Source organism: Schistocerca nitens, chromosome 2 (assembly GCF_023898315.1).
Source record: "Schistocerca nitens isolate TAMUIC-IGC-003100 chromosome 2, iqSchNite1.1, whole genome shotgun sequence".
Classification (NCBI taxonomy): Eukaryota; Metazoa; Arthropoda; class Insecta; order Orthoptera; family Acrididae; genus Schistocerca; species Schistocerca nitens.
Genome location: NC_064615.1, coordinates 902,278,568 through 902,303,748, shown reverse-complemented (window position 1 = coordinate 902,303,748; position 25,181 = coordinate 902,278,568). Strand labels below are relative to the sequence as shown.

Below are 25,181 nucleotides of genomic sequence, written 5' to 3'. Positions count from 1 at the left end.
TAAGCGCTGTCGTGTTTCGCTAGCACTTCGATGGGTCTCTGTGCGGTCTGCTGAGTGGAGTGCACTCAGCCCTTGTGAGGCGAGTTCAGGAGCTACTTGATGGGGAAATAGCGGCTCCGGTCACGAAAACTGACAACGCCCAGGAAAGCGATGTGCTGACCACATGCCCATCCACTTCCGCTTCCAGTCACGCCTGCGGGTTGAGGATAACATGGCGGTCGGTCGGTACCGTTGGACCTTCACGGCCTGTTCGGGAGGAGTTTAGTTTGGCCATCCCGCTTATAATTACTACGTACGCCCACCATTATTTCTTCAAATCTTCGTATTGAGCAACTAGGATCCCGGAACATCACCACTTCTTTCTTTGTTGTTCCCTGTTTTTCCAGTACTTTTCATTTTCTCCCATGTAGCCTTTTCCTTTCTTGTGCCCATGTGTCCATGTGTGTGTGCGAATTCATAAGGGACCAAACTGTTGAGGTCATCGGTCCCCAGACTTACGCACTACTTAAACTAACTTAATCTAACTAAGAACAACACACACACCCATGCCCGAGGGAGGACTCGAACCTCCGGCGGGTGTCCATGTTGCTTCCGATCTCTTATTTCTTCTACTGTGAAAGCCTACTAAATTTAGTATATTATTCTTAAAAAGGATTTTTTTCTCTTATTTACGATTCTTTAATGTTATTTCTTTCCAGCCCTTTTCTTACTTTGTAATCCTTGCTATTGTCGATTTCTTCTTCCAGAAATACAGGAATTTTTGTTTCGTTAGCCTGTTGCCATTCATTAGCTTACTTCTGATGTCTTCGCTATCTTTTTGCAGATCTCATTACTTCTTATTTTCCAACCCTCTGCAGTTTGTATAGCACTCATTACTTTCCTAACATTCCGTCTTTCAAATGCGTCTCTTCTGTCCCATTAATAGTTCATCGTCAGGCATTCACTTCCATGCGGGTATAAACTTTGTGGCCGTACCATTGTGGTGTAGCATTTTAGTTTTGTTTATCTAGATATGCATTTCTTGTTGGAAATGTCCTTTGTCAAATCATATGGTCTCTCGATTTTGTGAACTCTTACATGTATTGCAAATTTTTCTAGTCCGTTCTGTTGTACAGTTTCTCTAAGATGTTTAAATTTACTTGCTGGCTGTATTTTACCTATATGTGTTTCTATGACTTTTGGTGCATTTCTTATATTTGTCATGGATTTTGTTATTCATCTGAAATTTTGGGAGCAGTTATATTTACTATTTGTTCCAGAATATTTTTCTGAATAACTACTTCCGTCAAATTTGCTGGTAGTGTTGCCAAAATCGACTATAAAAGCCAGGAAGTTTATGTTATTTCCATTTTCTTTCCTCCCCAAAATTGTTGGTTTAATTTTGTGACTTCTAGCCCCAAATTCCAGCTCCTTACAATTTTACCTACAACGCAGTTAAACAGCAGTGATGATAAACCATCCACTCCTAACACTAGTGCTTTTCCCGTAAATTTACCTTTAGTTGTTGTATTTGTTAGAGATCCGCGAATTATGTTTCCTAATTTTGCTTTAACATCAAATTATTTTATAATTTTAATCTATTGTATCTGTATCTACCGAATCAAATGCTTTCTCGATATCATTAAATGATACTACTATAGGTTTGCTGGTTAACATTAGGCTGCGAATTATTAAAGTTACAAACTATTCTGTGCAGGGTATTCCCTCTCACAAAACACGCTGATATTCTCCCAGTTATTTGTCTAATTTTTCTACGATTCTATCCAGGAGAATTTTTGATACTACTTTTGTATGCCACTAGCAGAGGTGATAGTCCCTATGATTTTTAACATTTTCGTTGTCTCTCTTTTTATGTAACAGGTGGATTAATGATGTTGCCCACTATTCTCGAATTTTTCAGTTTTTTACTATTATATTATTATTAACAATGAACGAAATAGTTTAACATAACAACAACGATAATAACAATAATTTATTTACATCAGGAGGTAATACGTCGCTTTAGCATAACTTCCGAGAAATTGAAATTTGGAGAGATACAGAGTTTGAAAACCATTTGTCTGAAAATTTGAGAACTACATGTGTCTTGCAATAGTTTTAAGAATTATGGTAGCAATGAAGTCTCCGAAGTGTGACAACATCAATTTCATCAATTTGTTCGACGTAGTATCGCTCAGCACTACGACTGTGAAAAACAGCCCTGAAGACTATATATATATATATATATATATATATATATATATATATATATATATATATATATATATGAAAGTACGTAAGTTGATTCCTGGTATATTACAGCCAAGAATTCTGAGAATAAAAGCTATACACAGAGATCGCACTACTATACTGAATCAGTGCAGACGTCAGGTATTTCATACTACTTTTGTTACGTAATATACTTAACAATATATGCATAAATTGTTTCTGTTAAGAAATTCATCAGTGGAGTACATGTTAGGCTGTAGTTTGTGAGCAGATAAACTTTTCATGGCGAAACGGGACAAGTCGCGTGACGGAAACCACGTCCTCACAAGTTAAACTCAGCATCGCGTGCTCTGATGGACGAATACTTCGTCAATATCCTTGCTACTGAGGAACTAAATGTGAACTGATAAGCTTAAAAAAACTAAAAGTTAGTGTATTATCCATTACAGTTGGTCACGACAGTGGCTGTACCGGCTAGAGCGACCCATGCTTGTTCGGTGGCGCGCCGCTCGAAAGTAGCAAGTTCGAATCCCATTGGCGTAAGGAATTCTCACCAATGATATTTGACCGGCGAGTGGAGGACATATTAGGGCTTATCATTCCTGATTACCACATTTTTCATCAAAATTTGCCTGCAGTGTGTTATGAGCGGAGGGCATGTGACACTGTTGACGGTGGTCCGTGCGTCGGACGGGGACGTTAAGCCCAGCGGTCGAGAAAAGCAGGCTGAGTCGGCGTTGCGTTTCTTCCCGTCCGTCGTCGCATCATAGCCATGCAACACGAACATGACAGTAGAGTATATATAAATCCATTACAGTCACCTACAGTCAAAGGGTACAACTCGCACACACCGCAAGGGAGGAAGACATTTTGCGTGAGGGAAGAAAACGCTTTCCGATAAAGCGTTTGGACCTATTCGCACACTCTGGGAAGACACTCGGCGCGATGGTTGCTGGGAGTAGTAGATTGAACTAAAGTCGCGAGACGTTGTTCGCCATTAGGACCGGTATCCACTTGTTTCGGGGACGCTACCAACCACAGCCCAGCATATAATCCAGCCGCTCCGTTTTGTCTACGCTGTGCTGAGTTTAGTTTAATTAGTCCATTCAATGAAGGAAAATTAGGGGACAGAATCGTGTAGTCGCAAATTTTTGTACAGTGGTAAGTAGGAGTGTCAGGAACAACATACTGAAAATACTGACCGATAGGGTGTGAACGTGGAACTGAAAGGAGGCAGGGGTTTAAATAACTCGAAAATTGCGGATTCTAGCGAAAATGTTTCCCGGTAGAAAAGTAAACTTCATTAAATTTGCTACAAAATCGGCTATATTCATTTTTCCTTTAGGACTAGTACTTCCGCATTTCAGGCGATGTGAAAATCGCAATTATTAAATTAGTGTTGTAATGGTATAACATTATTTTTATTGTTAAATGAAGCAGTTCAAGAACAAATATCAAATGCGTGTGCCACATATAAGTGTAGTACAACCGTATCAATGGGTGATGACGATGATGTCTTGTTTGTGGGGCGCTCAATTGCGCGTTCATCAGCGTCCGTACGAAGTCCCATTTTTTTTGCACAGTCCAGTGTTTTACTCAGTCGAATCTTGCCACTGTCACGAATGAGGATGATGATTATGAAATGATAAGGGCAACACAAACACCCAGTCGCCAGGCAGAGAAAATCCCCAACCCGGTCGGGAATCGAACCCGGGACCCCATGATCCAGAGGTAGCAACGCTAGCCACTTGACCACAAGCTGCGGTCATATCAAGAGATAAATTGTGTTCTAAATGTGCGATGTACTAGAGGGGAGGGGGGTCGGGGGTAGACACTCGAGGGAAGGTAAGTCGCCGGATTGTGGTCCTGCACTTCCTTCCTTCGTAGGTCTGCGAACTGAGAAGGCGAGTCCCCATTCTCTGTATCCCACTACGTCACAAGAAGCAACCACAGTGTGCTCCACAAAGTTGTATTGTCACTTCTGCAGCTCACCTCATGAATCACAGGTGACGCAGGGTGGATACAAAAAGTGTGTTAACACAACATGGATCATAGATATGAGGAACTAACAATACTAATGTAGAAGACATACGGAGCGATCCTACCTAAATCTCTGCACACTGTTGTGCACTGTAAGAGGGAAACTGATTTCTAGTCATCGTGTACGGCAGCTGTAAAGTTCTTTCGGGAAAGGCAGCTTCCCAACCATGCGTGATGCTGTTTTTTAAGTTATTAGACACGCTATATATCACGAGAGTTTTCTCTCCATGCCTTTTTGTGAGCAGACAAAATAACTTCTTCACTGAGTTAGTATTTATATAGTGGAGTTATTTTCAGTTTATACTTATTTCTAGTTGCTAAGTGACCTACTATTCTCAAAACTCCAGTTGTTGTCAGCTGTCAGTCACACTGAAGAGCCTTCCGCAAGGGTAGCATGCTGTCAATATTTATTCAATAATGTCGACTTTACTGTCCTCATTGTCACTGACTGGAATATGGCAGATGGGTATCAAATGCACCTCCCAATATCCGAAGAGGCCCAGTGGCTTAAATTATCTCCCTCTGAAACAAAATTTGGTCTCCTAGGAGCTATGGAATTTCAGATATTTAAACATAAGTCAAGCATTACAGTATAGAGATTACTGTTCTTCACTTGAACATAGTTAGTCCGATCCCATCAGAAATATTCACACGCACCTTGGATGATGTACTGTGGATGTGTCGTAAGTGGCCCCATTACCTGTAGCCTACTCTATAGCCAGCAGTTCCTAAGTCGAAGAGATTTATGCAGTGTGCCGCTAACACAATTAATGGTGAGAGAAGTGCGGTAACTTTCTGGTCGTTTTATATCACCAAGTGACTACAACACGTTTACAATATGCTGTCAACGACTGACAGTAGCAAAATGCCACATTTACCCATGCAGCTCCCTTTCCCACCAACACCACATAGGTCTCTGGCAACCTCACACTTACAAACTGAACACTTCTCAGTCATTGCTAATAGGAGTGGATTTTTTATTAAAGCCACTTAAGAACTGAAAACAACTCAGTTAATATATTAATAATATCTCCACTATACAAACATGAGCTCAGTGAAGTTATTTTGTCTACTCACATAAGAGAAATGGACAGGAAATACTGGGGACGTTGAGTATACATGTAAATTTAAAAGTGAACAGCACTCATGGTACGGGAATTCGCCTTTCCTGGAAGAATGCTGCAACTGTGTACAGGACGGCTAGAAATCAATTTCGCCTCTAGCAATTTAGAACAGTGTCCAGAGATTTATGACAATCTATTCATATGCGTTTCTTGCATTTGTATTATTGGTAAGTCATCTCTACGTTCGATGTAGTGTTAATGCACTTTGTGAGAAAAAAACACTCCTTAAACATGTGTCAACACTGCGTCGCCAGTGATTCATGAGGCGGGCTGCTCAAGGGCCGATATAACTTTGTGAAACACCGTGTAGTTGCTTCTTCTGACGCAGTGGTGTAGAGAGACTACTCGTTCTTCAGTCTACCGACCTACGAAGAAAGGAAGTGCAGGACTGCAACCTGGCGACCTAGCCTCCCTAGCGGTTGTACACCACACATCGCTCCCTTCCACACTGTTACATCCCACTGTTAATACAGCTATACACACCTTAAATATTTGTTCCTAACCCACTTAATTTAACAACAGACGTTAATTTTATACCTTCAAAACACTATTTTCAGTAATCCGCGATTTTCCCATCCCTTTGCATGTAGAATCCATTAGTCCCAAGAAAAAATAAACAGTGTGACTTTTGTAGTAAATTTGATGTAGTTTAATTTTGCACTGGGAAGCATTTTCGCTTGAAGCTGTAGTTTTAGAGTTATTTAAGACAAACATAATGAAGCGACCTTTAAATATCCCCCCCATTCCCCTCCACAGCCTCACCCCAACGCTCACACCCTACTGGTCCGGATTTTTAGTATGTAGTTCCTCGCAGTCTCTCCTGGTCAACAGACAAATATTTGCGACTACAGCAATTTTTCCCTAATCGATCTTTTTTGGTTGACTGTGCTCAGACCAATTAAACTCTTTCCAAACAGGTCTCGGAAGGGCCAACTGTACCGTCCGATTGCCGTGTCGTCCTAAGCTGATAGTGTCAGTGGACACGGATGTGAAGGAGCATGTGGTGAGCACACCAATCACATGAGTCATTGGTAGCTTTTGTGACCGGAGCCACTACTTCTCAGTCTCGTAGCTCCTTAATTGGTCTCACAATGGCTGAGTGGACCCCGCTTACCAAAAGTGCTTCGCAGACCCAGACAACCACCCATCTAAGGGCTAGCCAAGCCCGACAGCACTTAACTCCGGTGAATTGGCGGGAAACGGTGTTACTACTGCGATAAGACTGCTGGCGATTGACTGGGCCAAATGTATCATTAACGCTAGGTGCCACGACTGCTTTCAAATATAAAAGCAGACAACCTGCTAAACTCAGTGCTGTCTGCTAAAGAAATTAGCTGTCACTACCTTCTATTTGTACCGACTGAGCTAGCTGTTGTTTCGCATATCTTCATGAAGCGCGCGAGTAGTACACGGGATGTTTCCCACCTGGAGCAGTCTGGCAAATTTTGCTCGATCCGATGCCCCCTGTCCTGATCCAATGCAAGTTTTTGTCAGCACCCTGTGCACAGCACAGCCGGTCAAGTTGCTCCCTACCCTCAACTGACACTGTGACAGAGAAAGGGTAAAAAGTCCTCTAGAAGGCAGACTAACAAATGGCTGCTTTAGTGCAGCTTTCTAGGTGATATCGTGAAAGTCTGCTTAGTGTCTTACTGAGAAATCATACCATACGATGCTGTTTAGCCTTCGTTTCTTTTCTTCAGGAGTATTTTATATTCACCTGGGTTTGCAGTACTTCACTCCCACTGTTATCCAGTAGAAAAGACATATTTGCCTAAAAAGCATCCAGCATTCACTGTTAAGTAATTTAGAAGTGTGACACCAGTCAGGTATTCGATGATCATAACTGGGTTAAAACAGCAGTCTGCATCGCAATAATGTTTTATTAATGGCTGTTTTCGACTTCATGTAAAAGTCATCTTCAGGAAATGAGCACCACCTGGCTGCTGCTGACGGCCGGATGTTCACGTGGTAGCACTATCGTAAACTGTTCAACTGCTCAACTGTTTACGATCGTGTTACCGCGTGAAGATCCGAGAAGCCGTCAGCGGCAGCCAGATGGTGATCATATTCTGAAGATGACTTCTACCCGGAGTCAAAACAGGTCATTAATGAAATATTATTTCGATCCACAATGTTGTTTCAACCCAGTTATTCAGGATGATGATTATCCGCCGCAACTCGCTGTCGTTGCGTGAAGTAAAATATTCTTCTATGCAGACACCTGAAAACGGATACTCGACCGAAAGTGTGCAGTAAAGAACAACGCGAAACACAAATCAAAAGCAAAACTCTGCGCTCTGGCCCTGATGGGCCAGTCGGGTCCGACCGACCGCCACGTCATTCTCTGCCAACGGCGTCATCGGATGGGGTATGGATGGCCGTTGTCGGCTTTTTTGATCTTGAATCCTCAACATCTCATTCTGGCAGCACTGCAGTTGGCATCGTGAGACTGAGTGCAGCCGATTACAGTCCTCCCATCGACGAAAATCCTTGGCAACGTCGGGAAACGAACCTGGGTCCTCCGCATAGCAGCTGACCACTGAGCTACCGAGGTGACAATTCAAAATACAAAGATATTTTAATCCAAGCAACGAAAGGCACTGCTGGAGATTACTGTCATTCAGAGAATTCGTCTGTGGACCCCGTTGCAGCAAGAACTACTCAGACAGTTAGTTCCTCTTGCGCCTTCTAGTTAAAAAAGTGCCCCTGCTATAATGAGGCGCAAGGGCCGCGTCGCGACCCGCGCCGTTCCGTCAGCTTTAAAACTTTGGTCGCGTGCCATAATGTGCACCGCACTTTGCGCTCTTTTTGAAGCGGCTGCCGCCTTCTCAAATACCCACAATGTTCAAGGGCGGAGCATTATGACGCAAGAGGCTCTTCTTCCCTCTGTATCTGTACTACTTTTTATTCAAAAAAAAAAAAAAAAAAAAACGAAACGCCGTGTGCAGGCGGGCATCATCTTGCTGAAATGTAAGCCCATGTTGCACTGCTGTGAAGGTTAACAAAACGGGGCGTAGAATATCGCCGACGTACCGCTAAATAAATGTCGTGTGACTAGGGCCTCCCGTCGAGTAGACAATTCGCCAGGACAAGTCTTTCGATTGACGCCACTTGGGCGACTTGCACGTCGATGGGGATGAAATGATGATGATGATTAAGACACTTTTTTTTCACTAGCTGCTTATTTTTTATGACCCACCGTCTAATTTCTTATGGTGGGTCGTATGTTGCCACTTAGCCGCTGTGACTGGGTCCGGGGTCCGGAGTGACTGAAAGTAACACCACCCCGGCTCCCGTCCCTACTCACACCGTTGCCCATGTCCCGCCACGTGGAGGCAGGCTCTATTTGTTTACATCCATTTGATATCTTTTTTTTTGCAGCATTAGAAAAACTTATTACTAATACACAAACCAGTGATATATTAATAAACAAAACGAAATTAAATATTTAGAAAGAAGGAAGGAAGAGAATTGAGTAGAGAAGAGATAGGTATAATATTGCTCGTCACTTGGTTGTGGGCGGCGGCCCGGGTCTTGGAATGACCCTCAAGACGCTGGCCATCGCTCACCATGCCTTTAATATCTACCATCCTAAAAACTAACTTTACTAGAAGAGACTATGGTGCGTTAAAGCTAGAAACTAAGACTAAGACCTCCACGTCCAGCGTGCTAAACTATTTACGATATACAATAGAGAGGTAACTGATTTTGTGCTTGGCTCAAAGTTGCTAATGATAGGGTTCTTGTGGTAATAGTAATAAATGTAATGACGCTAACGGTTTGTTTTGAGCCTACAAGGCTCCTAGCAGAGCACATCAGGCGCAAGCACCTCCCGGCCCCGCCGACAACAAGACCTTAACGGTGGTTTTCGCCGATCTACCATAGGTATCCGTCGGGTTGGGCTCAAAAGAGAGGAACCATAATTAAGATCCTTCAATCCAGGCCGTGCGCCGCCTCTTACCAGGAGGCGTAGGTCCCTTGAAGAGGTGCCTAACTTTAAGCTTCAGATCAGAAGTAATTAGTGTAGTGGTGGTTGAGGTATAGGCCGTGTAGGTTGGTTGTACAAACAATTCATACTGAGCCAGTGAGACTTATAATGATCCGTGGTGTGTCAGCACCTTCCGGCCCCGCCAGCAACACAGCCTGAACGGTGGTTTTCCCCGATCTACAATAGGTATCCGTCGGGTTGGGCTCAGAAGAGAGGGACCACAATTAAGATCCTTCCATCCAGACTGTGCGCTGCCTGATTAGGACAACACAACATCCAGTCCCTGAGCGGAGAAAATCTCCAACCCAGCTGGGAATCGAACCCGGGCCCTTAGGACTGACATTTTGTCGCGCTGACCACTCAGCTACCGGGGACGTGCTGTAAGAACGTCGCGGATGACAACCGAAGGGGTCCTCCTATGAAAAGAAATGACATGCCGGGCCGTCAAACCTGGATGTCGTGCCGTATGGCGGGCGACAGTCAGATTGGTATCCCACCATTGTCTGGGGCGTCTCGAGACACGTCTCCGCTGGTCATCGGGGCTCAGTTCGATACGGGACCCATCACTGAAAACAATTCAACCCCAGTCAATGAGATTTAAGGCCGAGTGTGCCCGACGCCACCACAAACGGACTTGTTGGCGTACAGAGGTCAACGGTAGCTGGCGTATGGGGTGCCTTGAGCTCAGCTCTCTTTCTGTGAGCTGCCTATTAATGGTCCTTGTGGTCACTGAAGCACCTGTTGCACGTCGGTTCGATAATGACGAATCCAGGGCTCTAAGTGATTCTCTGACAAGTCCTCGTTCCTCACGATCTATTGTCTTTCTAGGTCGACTGCTTCCTCCTTGACGCTGTGTTCGGCCAAGATTCGCCCATTCCTGCCAACATCGTGGTATAGTCTCTCTCTCTCTCTCTCTTCGCACTTGAATTCCTCTTCTTGAGGAAGGTAAAGAGGAGTCTGTCGACATTAGACATTAACTCCTCTTTGGTTAGATTGAAAGCATGCTGGGACGTTTAGGAATAACTGGGATGGTTGTGCGTGGTTAGGTACTGATGATTGCCGGTCAGAGACAGGCGGTAGGTTGCATGGATAATAGCGATGCGTCAGTTAGAGGCCTTTACTCGACTGACCCTGTTGACGCCTAGGATTGCCAGTCAGCGACTGACAGGGCGAGTGGTTGATGATGATGATGACGATGATGGGTGTCTGGCGCGGTAAGGAGGAGAGTCTTCTAGGTCCTCCTGGCGCCTGGGAGCTTCTTCTTCTTCTTCTTGGATGTGTCTGCCTGTGACACTTCAGGATCTGGCACGTCCTCCCAGCTGGCGGCTTCAGCGGTCCTCGCCCCTTGTTCTTTGCTCGGGTTCTCGGCTTGTTATATCGAGACGATGAGAACATCCCACTCAACAGGAGTGATAGGAGGGCGGGGTTGTAAGACTTGAGAGTGTCCAAATGGATGGACACTATCTTCTGCAGATGCGTCTTGTAAAGGGGGCAGGGAGCCTCCTCCGTGATGACCTGGGTTGCCCTGGTCTTCGCCGCGACGGCTGTCTGTACAGCGGCGTCATGTGTTGCTACCCCCGTGGCTTCCTGTATTGCTAGAGGCTCCGCGGTGGCGGAAGTCTGCGTGTCGGCGTCATACTTCTGTACTGGGCGGGGCTGGCTGGCCAGTGCATCTCGGAGACCGTGCACCAGCTGCCGAGCCTCCGCCAGATCGACTTGGAGTGCCGCCCTCTCTTCCGCCATTGGGACTTTGAGGGCAGCAACTTCTTCGTCGTCGGCGGTGTGGACCCTGGCACATGCCTCGCGAAATGTTTAGCAAACTCAAGTGGCAGACTCTGCAAGAGAGGCGCTCTGCATCGCGGTGTAGCTTGCTGTCCAGGTTTCGAGAGGGTGCGTTTCTGGATGAGGTATCGAATATATTGCTTCCCCCTACTTATACCTCCCGAGGAGATCACGAATGTAAAATTAGAGAGATTCGAGCGCGCACGGAGGCATTCCGGCAGTCGTTCTTCCCGCGAACCATACGCGACTGGAACAGGGAAGGGAGGTAATGACAGTGGCACGTAAAGTGCCCTCCGCCACACACCGTTGGGTGGCTTGCCGAGTATAAATGTAGATGTAGATGTAGACTGCGTCAGGCGGAACAGCCGCGTCATCGACCACGCCGGATCCGCCGGGTCGTCGTATACTGGCATCGCTCCTATTCAAATATCAAGCGATTTACCGATTACTCCAACCGGCTTCTTTGAGCCTAACAACACGTTCTCTCTCAAATGTTGACAACATCGTATATTGTTCACGCGGTTGTCTGCAAGGCATAGTTCCTGTGCCAATGAGTGCACGAAATGACATTTCTTCCCCCATTTATAGCCTTTCGGGACTTGCCCATTCAGCGAGCTCAATAGCTGAATGTCAGTTATGATGATACGAACGTAAGGACAACACAGCGAGCTCAATAGCTGAATGTCAATTACGATGGTACGAACGTAAGGACAACACAACACCCAGTTCTCGAGCGAGGAAAATCCCCGACCTGGCCAGGAATCGAATCCGGATCCCTTCGCTTGGCACTCCGACGCACTGTTCGCGCAACTACCGAGGCGGACACACGGAACGAAATTCGCGATGGTATCGAAAAGTCCCCTGCATACTGTCCGTGCCAGCTGCGCGTTGTAATTGCGCTGCAGCGTCACACTTTTATCCATTGGCCGACAAAGTTCACAATTTTGCGTTTTCCGTTGATAACTTATGTATATCAATTTTTTTAGAGTGTATATAATGACTGCAGCGTAATAAACGACAGTACTGCTGCTATAGTCGTCGCTTAAGATCTGCATTAGTGACCCATAACTTTATCCTACATTGTTTTCAGTCTTCTGATGCGAACGAATTCCACTGCTGCGGCAACCTCTTCATCTCAGTGTTCCACTTGCACCTTACGTTCTCAATTATTTGTTTATTCTACATAGGTTGCTAAAATATGTAAACTTTTTTGAAGCTTTATCACATGCGTTTCCGAGTTCATGACAACAATGTGCCAACTGTACTTTTTTATTAGGGTCTCTGTATAGAATACTCTTCACGTCCCACAACTAAGATCTGAAGTGTATCGCATTTATGACATTCTTAGTTCTCTAGTTACGTCAGGTTGTTTATTAGGTCGGCCGGCCGAGGTGGCCGAGCGGTTCTAGGCGCTTCAGTCTGGAAACGCGCGACCGCTACGGTCGCAGGTTCGAATCCTGCCTCGGGCATGGATATGTGTTATGTCCTTAGGTTTGAGTAGTTCTAAGTTCTAGGGGACTGATGACCTTAGAAGTTAAGTCCCATAGTGCTCAGAGCCATTTTGTTTGTTTATTAGGTCGTTTTACAACGATTGTCGGTACATGATCTTGCGGTATTAACGGCGGCGCTTGGGAAAGTCCTGTCGTGTTGGTTGAGGACCCTGTACAAAACTGTAAAGCTCATGTGAATTAAGTCGCTACTGACATGGAACTTAAATTTTACTTAAAGCTGTTTATTTTATCTTGTGAGTACGAGCGGTTCGTTTAATGTCAAGCTGTTCCGTTCTGTATACGTATATTTTAGTTGTTTTTAAGTTTGTTGCTTCGGGTATTTCATGTGTTACGAGAAGGGGACCTTGTAATTCTGTCTGTTTATTTTGCTTATCGACGGACTCCGAAACTGGGCCCAGAACATTATAAGAAAATCCTCCACTGAAACAGGCTGTTCACTTGCAACGGAAAAAGCTTTATGCTCTTTGTAAGCTGTATTGAAAGAGTTGAATTGAGAAAATAGTGCTTCTGGCCAGCTGTTTAGTGTAGTGCTGCAGAGCCTAGCCTTATTTTTTTGGTGCTGCTTCTGTTACCAACTAATGATTCCCTGCGACACACAAAAGTTTGTGTACGTTTGTACTATTTCGGGATGTGATTAGCGGTGTTCAGTTTTGGTCCCGCTAAATTTTGAGTGACTATTCTGTAATAAGTTTTCTGATTGAAAGTGTGAACCGTTTGGTTTTAATTTCATTATTAAAGAGGACCTTCCTGGTCTAGTTCTAATAAATATATTTGCTGGTATATTTCAGTTGACGAGCTACTCTGTGTTAAATTCGAAATCCGCTTACGCTGTTGGTGTTATACTAAATCTTAATTAAATTAGTAGTTTTAATTTTCCTTTGTTGGCAGTTTCTCCTTACGTCTGTGCTCACTTGGTCATTCTATTAACTTCTGCCAGCAGTTGCTTTTCTTGACCTTCTGCAGTAAATTCTGTCGGCAGTGGTTGCTCAAATTTGTTGCGCCAACAGTTTCTTTTTCTTTAGTTGCAACAGTAAAATGTTATTGACTGTGATGTTGATACTGATGCCATTAATTTGTTTGCTTTGAAACTACCGAGTGTTGCTTTCATAATACCACAAGAGTAAATTTTGCTGCGTTTTGATTTTTAGCAAGTTCTGCTACCAGTTACCTTTCGGCAAAGTTTCATTAATTCATTAATAAATTGTGGTCGTAGCTGCCGTTCTTATTTGATGTGTTTCAGGCTTCTTTTAGGGTTAGTTTTGTGTGATTTTTTTTGCTTGCTTAAATAAAGTGATTTGTTTACATTTTACAAAGTTATTCCGGTCCAGTTCTTACCACTCTACACCCGCTCCCTACCACTTTCAGTTCCGGATAAACAGTCGTTGCGCCAGTGTCGTGGATTAAGTTGGAATTCCCTCCGCAGTGCCTCATGAAGTGCGGCCATGTGACGCAGTTCATGCTGCTTCGTACGTCGAATGGGGTCGTTAAGACGAGGAGCCCCCTTGGTACTACTCTATAGCAGTAGCGTATGTGACGGCTCGGGGTTTCACCCTCTCCCTTCTCTATTCATCGTCATACAGCACAAACGCCATACTATACACGCACCTATTACATTCCTCAACACTCCACAAATACACGTACAACACAGCTCTCACATGTCCGCAAGGAAAGGGGCTCTTATGCGCCGAGGGACAACACCAATTCTGACAGGAGGTTCAGCCCATCCCGTGGGATATCGTAGTCAACGACGTCAATACCGCATTTACATTTTGACACGTCACGGTGTTACGCCTGCTACTTCGACAACACATCATACGTCGCAGTGCTGGGGTTTGCCCGCTTCCCAGGCAACCACTTTTCACCGAAAAGTAGATTTCGTGTTTTCCCTCTAGGCTGCCCTAGCAGCGATACCAGGGATCGTGGGTCGCGGGAACCTCCTTGCTTCCGCAATACACGTGACCGAAAATAGATCTCAAGGTACCCTGCCGCCGAACACTACCACTTCATTGCTCCTCCCGGAGAGCGGCAAGGAACTTACAGTTCCACGCGCAGCTCCTTCACTGTGAAATAAAGTTTATCACCATATGTACCTACCAACACAATTAAACCGGATCCATTGGTGATGATGATGTTTGGTTTTCGGGGTGCTCAACTGCACCGTTATCAGCACCCGTACAAATTCCAAACCTTAGCTCAGTCCAGTCTCGCCACTTTCATGAATGATGATGAAACGATGAGGACAACACAAACACCCAGTTATCTCGAGGCAGGTGAAAATGACTGACACCTGGATCCACTGATGGTACTACGCTCCAGCAGTGCTTAAAAAGGAGAAAAATAGACAAAAACCGTCCATTGGCTGTTGACTCCGAGCCAGAACTCCAGTTCGAACATCCAGCCGCTGCCACTACGGTCAAAACACTGGACTGCCGCGTCGCCACTGACAGATCTGTCTTTGTGGTAGCGGACGTAGTAAAGCTTTGCTGAAATTGTAGTGCACTGACTATAGACTGTTCCAAGGGGACTTTAACGACGAGACCGAGCGAGGTGGCGCAGTGGTTAGACACTGGACTCGCATTCGGGAGGACGACGGTTCAATCCCGCGTCCGGCCATCCTGATTTAGGTTTTCCGTGATTTCCCTAAATCACTCCAGGCAAATGCCGGGATGGTTCCTCTGACAGGGCACGGCCGAATTCCTTCCCCATCCTTCCCTAATCCGATGAGACCGATGACCTCGCTGTCTGGTCTCCTTCCCCGAAACCAACCAACCTTTAACGACGTGCCTAGACAGTAGAACTTAAACCTTTTGAGGAACTTTAACTCCATGCATTGACGGAAAAACTGGACGTTTGGTTGAACTTTGCTTAAAGACAGCCTCAATGAGAGCGAGAATTTTCATTTCATTTGACCAACTTGTTAGTTTCTAAACTACGGCCTTCAGCGAGTGACTTTCAGCTTGTCAATACTGTATTCTTATTCGTAGGAGTTTATGAATGATATTTCTTTGTTTCGTTAATAGACTTTGTGAAGGGTCTTTGACGTTGTTTATGTCGCTTACAGCATATTCTTTACATTTAGTTGCCAGAAACTGAGGGGTACAGATTGTAAATGGCACACAATCTTTTGTATTGGGATAGGTGATAAAAATTCTCGGATGAAATGCTCCGTTCAGAAGCGTGTATCAATATTCCTCAAAAGTGATGTATTCAGCATCATATCATAAGCTGAGTTTCAATAGCAACATGCGTACTTAAAAAGAAAAGGTCCAGGTTTTCGGTTTCTCTCTTCCCTGCATTTTTTCCTTGTGGAATGTAAATGCAGGAGGGTCACGTTTATTTCCAGTAGCTAGCTTTCGTCCATTTCGAAGCCTTACGGCCGCCCATGAAAACACTTCTGGTCCGGAAATGTAATGACGTAACTTTGCTGGGCAATAATAGCAGGCGCTGTAGCCGAACATGGGGCTGCATTTTTGGAAACATTGCCGGCGTCCATTGTCGGAAATCTCACTTTGTATGGCCTGTGTAAATGTACGTTTAGAGGCGCAGCGGCCCGTCTGAAGACTTCTGGTCGGGAAATGTACTACCACAGCATTGTCAGACAATAATGGCCAGCAATGCAACCGAACGTGTGGCTCCATTTCTGGCAACATTGCCGGACTCCACTGTTGTGAACCACACCTTGTATGGCCCTTATGAAAGTACCTTTAGGAAACAGGCCTTTCAATTTCAAAGGAACCATCCCGAAATTCACTTTAAGTGACTCGGGAAACGACAGTAGACCTAAATCTGGATGACCGGACGAGGATTTGAATCTCGTTCTCCCAAATACGACTCCGTTGTTTGGCTCGATACGATTATAGATGTGCATGTCTGGATATCTTAGACGTCTGCTTACTGGCCTACTTAAAAACCATGCAAAACAGTAATGCACGACTCTAGAATTAGTTTTGCATGCATTTTCTTTGGTGAAACATGCATTACATTTTCCGAGAATTCTCTCAAAAAAATCTATGTCTTCCATTGATTTTACGTGTTCGTTCCAATTCATATAATTTCATAATATTATTTCCAGGTACTTAATCACCAGAAGTACATAAAGCACTCCGTCTTCAGGCCACAAGTGGCCCATTGGGACCATCCGACCGCCGTGTCATCCTCAGTTAAGGATGCGGATAGGAGGGGCGTGTGGTCGGCACATCGCTCTCCCGGTCGTTATGATAGTTTTCTTTGACCGGAGCCGCTACTGTTCGGTCGATTAGCTCCTCAATTAGCATCACGAGGCTGAGCGCACCCCCCAGAAGTACATAGGATGGACAAAAATACGGGAACATAAATGCAGATGCTAACCAATCCCGCAGTTTGCGTTGTTGCATTTGGCCACGAACGGCACCTGTGCAATGTCCTCAATACCACCAAAGTGTCAGTCATGGTTAGAACAGTGTTCTGTGTAGTTGTGAGTGCCTTATGTCGGAGCTAAGTGAATCCGAATATGGACTAATTGCTGGCGCTCGTCCGGGGTTGCTTCCGTAACCAAGGGAGCCGAAGTGTTTGGTGTTTCAAGACGCACCGTATCGAAGATTTATACCGCATACCGGGAAAGCGGAAAAAGTCATCCTTTTAGTCAAAACGCGGACGAAAGTGAGTGTTGAGTGATCGTGACGGGCGGACGTTGGACAGCATTGTGACGAAAAATAAGAGGACGACAGCTCCAAAAGTCACTGCAAAACTGAATGTCGCACTTGTGAATCGTGTCACCGACAAAACAACACGAAGGGAGCTGCACAAGCAGATAACTGTAGTGCGAGCTGGAATTCTAAAACAACTAATTGCCCTTAACAGGAAAACGTAGAGCCGAAGTCATATAACCTAGACCGTGGAAGAAAGTCATTTGGTCGGATGAGTCAGGTTTCACATCGTTTCGAGCTTCTGGTCGTGTCTATGTCTCAAGAATGAAACATGGCTGGGCTACTGGTGATGTATTGGCAGGCATATCGTGGTATTCAGTGGCGCCCTATGGTTACTCCGCAAGATCACTTTACTGCCAATGATTGTGTCACCATTTTGGCTGATCAGGTCCATCCTTTGGTATAATATTTGTTCCCCAGTGGGGATTCTGTGTTACAAGACGACAGCGTCCCGGTTCATACATGTCACATCTACCAGGACTGGTTTTGTGAGCACGAGGTGAACTGTCGCATTTCCCCAGGCAACCACAGTCACCAGATCTGAGCATTATGGAAGCTTTGTGGTCTAGTCCGTGATCGCTATCCACCTTCATCATTGTTATCTGAACTTCTCACTTATTGCAGGAAGAAATTTATAAGATTTCCCCTTGCAAACCATACAGTAAGTTCTTTATCCTTTCTGAGAAGACTGGAAGCTGTTTTGAATGCCAACGGGTTTCCTACACCATAATGTATTGTGTTATTGGTGTTTCCATATTCATGTCCGCCTACTGTAGTTCTAAATTTCCTTACGGTCACCCAACGATGATATTTTTCTGTAGACAACAATGTTGTTAGCGAGCAATCTGATAACGTTGCTGATCTTATCAAATAAATTGTTTAGTCATAGGCGAACTCTTTCTTGGGGCACATTCTATTCCAGTTTTCGTTTCTGTTGCAAATTCTCCTATGAGTCGAAAATTCTTTGAGCGGATCGCATAATTGCGGAAGACATTGTATACCATCTCGGTTATTTCATAACAATGTATCGTAATTAGAGAACGCATCTCGGAATTTAGGGAAGACAATGTGTTCCTAATTTTTTGGCCTGCTTTTGCAAGATGTTTTGTAATTCTTCCTCTGTGAATATCGTAAATTTCCATCACAGAATATTCTTTAGGATTCCGCAAGAACCGGATGTTAGGAATATTGGCGTATAATTCAGTTCATCCATTCTTTTACTCTTCGTATAAACATAGCATGGCACTGGTCGTCAATGTTACGTTCTCTGTTCGCTGCATGTCACCTAAATCTGGCAAATCAGAGTTTATTAGCGTGCGACAAATCGCAGTTTATTAGCATGGGTTGTCTACGGAAGTCGACCTTTGGTTTGAAGGGAGCACATGTGTTGCTCATAACTTTTTATCTGAAAACTGAAACGAAGAGACGCCCACCACGGGGTTTGGCTATTGTTCCTCTGAACAGATGTCCGTTCTGATGTCACTACGCAGAGAACAGAGTCGTAAACGCAATTTGTCAGTGAATCGTGCTAACTCTGTTCCCCGTGTGTTTGTGTTTAAACTACCCATGCGCTGCGAGACAGTGTACTTCCAATGTAAGCGTACGAAAGACCTACAGGGTGTTACAAAAAGGCACGGCCAAACTTTCAGGAAACATTCCTCACACACAAAGAAAGAAAATATGTTATGTGGACATGTGTCCGGAAACGCTTACTTTCCATGTTAGAGCTCATTTTATTACTTCTCTTCAAATCACATTAATCATAGAATGGAAACACACAGCAACAGAACGTACCAGCGTGACTTCAAACACTTTGTTACAGGAAATGCTCAAAATGTCCTCCGTTAGCGAGGATACATGCATCCACCCTCCGTCGCATGGAATCCCTGATGCGCTGATGCAGCCCTGGAGAATGGGGTATTGTATCACAGCCGTCCACAATACGAGCACGAAGAGTCTCTACATTTGGTACCCGGGTTGCGTAGACAAGAGCTTTCAAATGCCCCCACAAATGTAAGTCAAGAGGATTGAGGTCAGGAGAGCGTGGAGGGCATGGAATTGGTCCGTCTCTACCAATCCATCGGTCACCGAATCTGTTGTTGAGAAGCGTACGAACACTGCAACTGGAATGTGCAGGAGCTCCATCGTGCATGAACCACATGTTGTGTCGTATTTGTAAAGGCACATGTTCTAGCAGCACAGGTAGAGTATCAATTGGGCCAACTGGCGGTGAATCGAGGAAGTACAGTACATACTGACGAAACTAAAACGAGCTCTAACATGGAAATTAAGCGTTTCCGGACACATGTCCACATAACATCTTTTCTTTATTTGTGTGTGAGGAATGTTTCCTGAAAGTTTGGCCGTACCTTTTTGTTACACCCTGTATAAATCGGAGAGGACGTGTTCATTCGGTTACATCCTCTAGATGTAAATAAATTATACACAACAGCAACCAGTCACTTTTTTCATTAATAATGCTTTATTACATTAACCGGTTTTCGAACCCTTTCAGGTTCATCTTCAGATGATTTCGGGAGAATCCGGGAAGTTACATCATTACTGGTAGTAGCATAATGCTGGGTGCTGGTTTGCGACAGTATAGGCGGCTTTTTTCGTATCTGTCTGCATCCATTTTGAAGTCCAGAACACTTTCCCACGAACTATATTAGTTCACACTTCAACAGTGACACTTCACCAGCATCCAGCATGCGCTTTACAACAGTTTTAAAGCGCATGCTGGATGCTGGTGAAGTGTCAGTGTTAAAGTGTGAACTAATATAGTTCGTGGGAAAGTGTTCTGGACTTCAAAATGGATGCAGACAGATACGAAAAAAGCCGCCTATACTGTCGCAAACCAGCACCCAGCATTATGCTACTACCAGTAATGATGTAACTTCCCGGATTCTCCCGAAATCATCTGAAGATGAACCTGAAAGGGTTCGAAAACCGGTTAATGTAATAAAGCATTATTAATGAAAAAAGTGACTGGTTGCTGTTGTGTATAATTTATTTACATTAATATACAGTCACGGTTCTAAAATATCCGTAATGGATAAGCATAACATCCTCTAGAATTCGGGTTCGAAATCATCTATTCAGTCACTTCGTGTCCATACAGGTACCGAAAGGGAAGACAATAGAGAAGGCCGAAATACTGAATTCAGGCTCCTGAAAGCGTTTCATGTTGAAAGATCGTAATGCGACCTCTCCTTTCAGTCATCGTACTAACGTTGCAATGTCAAACATTGAGATAACGGATCGCGAAATGGAAAAGCAACTATAATGGCATAGAAGTTCGTCGGAGCAATGAAGGGCACCTAGCGACTGAAAGAAAGCGCAGATCATTCCTGTTTTCAAGAAGGGTCGTAAGACAGATGCACGTAGTTACATGCTCATGCTGTTGACGTCAATTTGTTCCAGAGTCATGGGACACGTACTATGCTCAAGAATTATTACATTTTTGGAGAACAAAAATCTCCTCTATAAAAACCAACATGGATTCAGCAAAGAGAGATCTTACGAAACGCAGCTCTCTCTGTTCCTCTTTGAGACCCATAGCGCTGTAGACAACGGCGCTCAGGTTGATGCCATGTTCCTTGAGTTCAGAAAGGCATTTTATTCCAACCCGCACAGCCGTTTAATGAAAAAAAAAAAAAAACGGGCTTACCGAGTATCTAACCAGATTAGTGATTGGATTCAAGATTTCCTTGCAGGCAGAACACAGCACGTCGCTGTCAACTGAACAAAATCAACAGATGTATACGTAATTTCCGGAGCACCCCAATGAAGTGTGACAGGACTGTTACTGATTGAAATGTGTTCATATGGTGTAGTGGAAGGCGTCGGAAGCTCTTTAAAAATGTTAGCAGATGATGCAACTATGTATAAGAAAGTAGCAATGCCATAAGACAATATCATTTTGCAAAATTACCCACCGAGGGTTAATGAATGGTGCAGGCTCTGGCAATTGAACCCTCAGCGTCAATAAGTGTATCTAACATATTGCACATACATAGAACAAAAAATCCACTACTGTGAAAATGTCAAATTGCTCGAAACAGTATCTTCTGTAAAATATCTAGGAGTAACTATCCAGAGTGAACTTGAGTTGAAGGATGACATAAAACAAAAAGCAGAAAAAGCATATGCCAGACTGAAATTTATAGGAAGAATCTTCAGGAATGTAACTGATCTACGAAGGAAGTGGCTTATAAGGCATTTGTTCGACCGATTCTTGGGTATTGTTTATCTATCTAGGACCCCTGCCAGGTAGGAGTGATGAAAGAGATAGAGAATGTCCTACGAAGAGCTGCGCGTTTCGTCATGGGATAATATAATCGGCGCGAGAACGTTACAGAGGTGCTCAACAAACTCCTGTGGTAGAAGTGATAAGAGAGGCGTTGTGCATCACGGAGAGACTTACTACTGAAATTTCGAGAGAATGCTTTCCGGGAAAAGTCGGACAAAATATTACTTCTTTCCATATAAATTCCGCGAAATGACAACGATGAGAAAATTCGGGAAGTTAGAGGTAATACTTAGGCTTACCGACAGTCATTCATCCCACGCGCCTTCGCGGATGACACATTGAAGGGGAAATCAGTTAGTGGTACTAGAGTACCCTCCGCCACACAGTTAGGTCGCTTACGGAGTATTGATGTACACTCCTGGAAATTGAAATAAGAACACCGTGAATTCATTGTCCCAGGAAGGGGAAACTTTATTGACACATTCCTGGGGTCAGATACATCACATGATCACACTGACAGAACCACAGGCACATAGACACAGGCAACAGAGCATGCACAATGTCGGCACTAGTACAGTGTATATCCACCTTTCGCAGCAATGCAGGCTGCTATTCTCCCATGGAGACGATCGTAGAGATGCTGGATGTAGTCCTGTGGAACGGCTTGCCATGCCATTTCCACCTGGCGCCTCAGTTGGACCAGCGTTCGTGCTGGTCGTGCAGACCGCGTGAGACGACGCTTCATCCAGTCCCAAACATGCTCAATGGGGGACAGATCCGGAGATCTTGCTGGCCAGGGTAGTTGACTTACACCTTCTAGAGCACGTTGGGTGGTACGGGATACATGCGGACGTGTATTGTCCTGTTGGAACAGTAAGTTCCCTTGCCGGTCTAGGAATGGTAGAACGATGGGTTCGATGACGGTTTGGATGTACCGTGCACTATTCAGTGTCCCCTCGACGATCACCAGTGGTGTACGGCCAGTGTAGGAGATCGCTCCCCACACCATGATGCCAGGTGTTGGCCCTGTGTGCCTCGGTCGTATGCAGTCCTGATTGTGGCGCTCACCTGCACGGCGCCAAACACGCATACGACCATCATTGGCACCAAGGCAGAAGCGACTCTCATCGCTGAAGACGACACGTCTCCATTCGTCCCTCCATTCACGCCTGTCGCGACACCACTGGAGCCGGGCTGCACGATGTTGGGGCGTGAGCGGAAGACGGCCTAACGGTGTGCGGGACCGTAGCCCAGCTTCATGGAGACGGTTGCGAATGGTCCTCGCCGATACCCCAGGAGCAACAGTGTCCCTAATTTGCTGGGAAGTGTCGGTGCGGTCCCCTACGGCACTGCGTAGGATCCTACGGTCTTGGCGTGCATCCGTGCGTCGCTGCGGTCCGGTCCCAGGTCGACGGGCACGTGCACCTTCCGCCGACCACTGGCGACAACATCGATGTACTGTGGAGACCTCACGCCCCACGTGTTGAACAATTCGGCGGTACGTCCACCCGGCCTCCCGCATGCCCACTATACGCCCTCGCTCAAAGGCCGTCAACTGCACATACGGTTCACGTCCACGCTGTCGCGGCATGCTACCAGTGTTAAAGACTGCCATGGAGCTCCGTATGCCACGGCAAACTGGCTGACACTGACGGCGGCGGTGCACAAATGCTGCGCAGCTAGCGCCATTCGACGGCCAACACCGCGGGTCCTGGTGTGTCCGCTGTGCCGTGCGTGTGATCATTGCTTGTACAGCCCTCTCGCAGTGTCCGGAGCAAGTATGGTGGGTCTGACACACCGGTGTCAATGTGTTCTTTTTTCCATTTCCAGGAGTGTAGATGTATAAGTTTCCATACGATGTAAATAATACGAGGGACGTTCAATAAGCAATGCAACACATTTTTTCTCGGCCAATTTCTGTTAAAAAAATTTGAAATTTGTTTTGGGATATCCCGATAGCTGGCTGGTCTTCGAAATGTCGTCTGTAACGGAGCTGTCTTACGAGCAGAGAGCTCTCATTGAATTTCATTTGGCAGAAAACCAGAGCATCATAGAAACTCATAGGCGCTTGCAGAATGTCTAGGAGACCTGCCAGTGAGAAAAAGCACAGTGAATCACTGGGCGAGGCGTCAGTCATCATCACAACAAGGTCGCTCAAACCTGACCGATCTACCGCGTGCCGGCCGGCCGAACACATCTGTGACTCTTGCAAAGTTGGACGTGCGGACACTCATTCTAGGTGGTCGACAGATCACAATCAAACACTTCGCTCCGCAACTGGACGTCTCTGTTGGTAGTGCTGACACAGTCGTCCACAAAATTTCATTGGACTTGTCTTCCTCATCCACACAACAGCCCGAATTTTGCATCTTACGACTTGCATCTGTTTGACCTAACGAAGGATGCACTCCGTGGGAAGCTGTTTGTGGATGATGGGGAGGTTACTGGTCCAATCAGACGTTGGCTCCGACGTCGACCAGTGGATTGTTAGCATGCGGGCATGCAGGCCCTCTCAGTAGGGTGGCGTAAGGCCGTCGTATTAAACGGAGATTATGCTGACAAACACGGTTTTTAGCCAAAAGAGTGGGGAATAGTACGGTGTGTTTGAATCTTGAATAAAAGCAACCTCGTAGAGACAGTAGCCACCCGAAACGGCTGCAGGAGTTGTGGAAGCCGTTTCCTGGCGACCAAGCCGAACAGTGTCGGTAGACGGGAGAGGTACTCACTGGCAGTTGGTCGCTCTGGTGGCTGAGGTCGACCAGCGGCTTCTCGGGCCGGGGCCTGGTGGCCAGGTAGAAGGCCGACGCTGCCGCCACGCCGGTCAGCGCGAGCGCGCCGGCTGGCCCGCCGATGTAGTCCAGGTAGTGGTCCATCTCCTCCACTGCAACACCACACCACACTTATTACTAAAGCTGCAAGAGAATCGTCCAGATGAGTAGAGACGTGGAGGATGTGAGGGACATAGGTATGCATCTAGGGTTCAGTTCTGGGGAGGGTCACAGTTTGTTAATGACCTCATCCCTCCCTACGTTAAAGGTGAAGGGGTGAGAAAGGAAAGGGACATGAAGAACCTAATGATATCAGCAGCATCGAGACTTTATGTGGAATCAGGGATGAGTGAAAAATGTGTGCTGAACCTAGGATCTTCTGCTTACTAGTAAGATGCGTTAACCACTGTGCCTCGAAAACACAGAATTCATTGTAAATGTGTGGTCTATATCGGCCCCGTTCCCCGGCCAACTCACAGCGCCACCTAGCGCAACCTGGCCGCAGTCCCCGTCCATTTCCTTCATACTCGCTAATTTTAGATTCCAGTGGGAGTCGAACGTAAAAGTGCATCCACATTGGAGAGTGTGGATTCATAATTCCCTTCAAGGCGAATCAGTTATGTAGGGTAAGGTCGGGTGAGAGTATGCGTCTGTTAAAGAGCAGTGGCATTTTCTGTACACTGGCAACACTGACCGCCAACGAAAACTATATTCAGTTGGTGCTTTTATAGCGACGCCACCAGATGTAATCTTGAAGGGCTCTGCCACATTTATTGGTTATATTAGGTAAATATAATTTTTGTTTCAAATTACGTAATCTTTA

General features: G+C 45.4%; 1 protein-coding gene across 1 annotated transcript in view; it reads right to left on the bottom strand.

Annotated features, from left to right (window-relative positions):
• The window catches only part of LOC126237212 (long-chain-fatty-acid--CoA ligase 1), a 694,263-nt gene that overhangs the window by 258,519 nt on the left and 410,563 nt on the right, over positions 1 to 25,181 (bottom strand). Inside the window, exon 3 of the mRNA XM_049947096.1 lies at positions 24,317 to 24,471. Within this exon, the coding sequence (XP_049803053.1) occupies positions 24,317 to 24,463 (147 nt within the window). The 5' untranslated portion in view covers positions 24,464 to 24,471. The remainder of the gene's footprint in view (positions 1 to 24,316; positions 24,472 to 25,181) is intronic.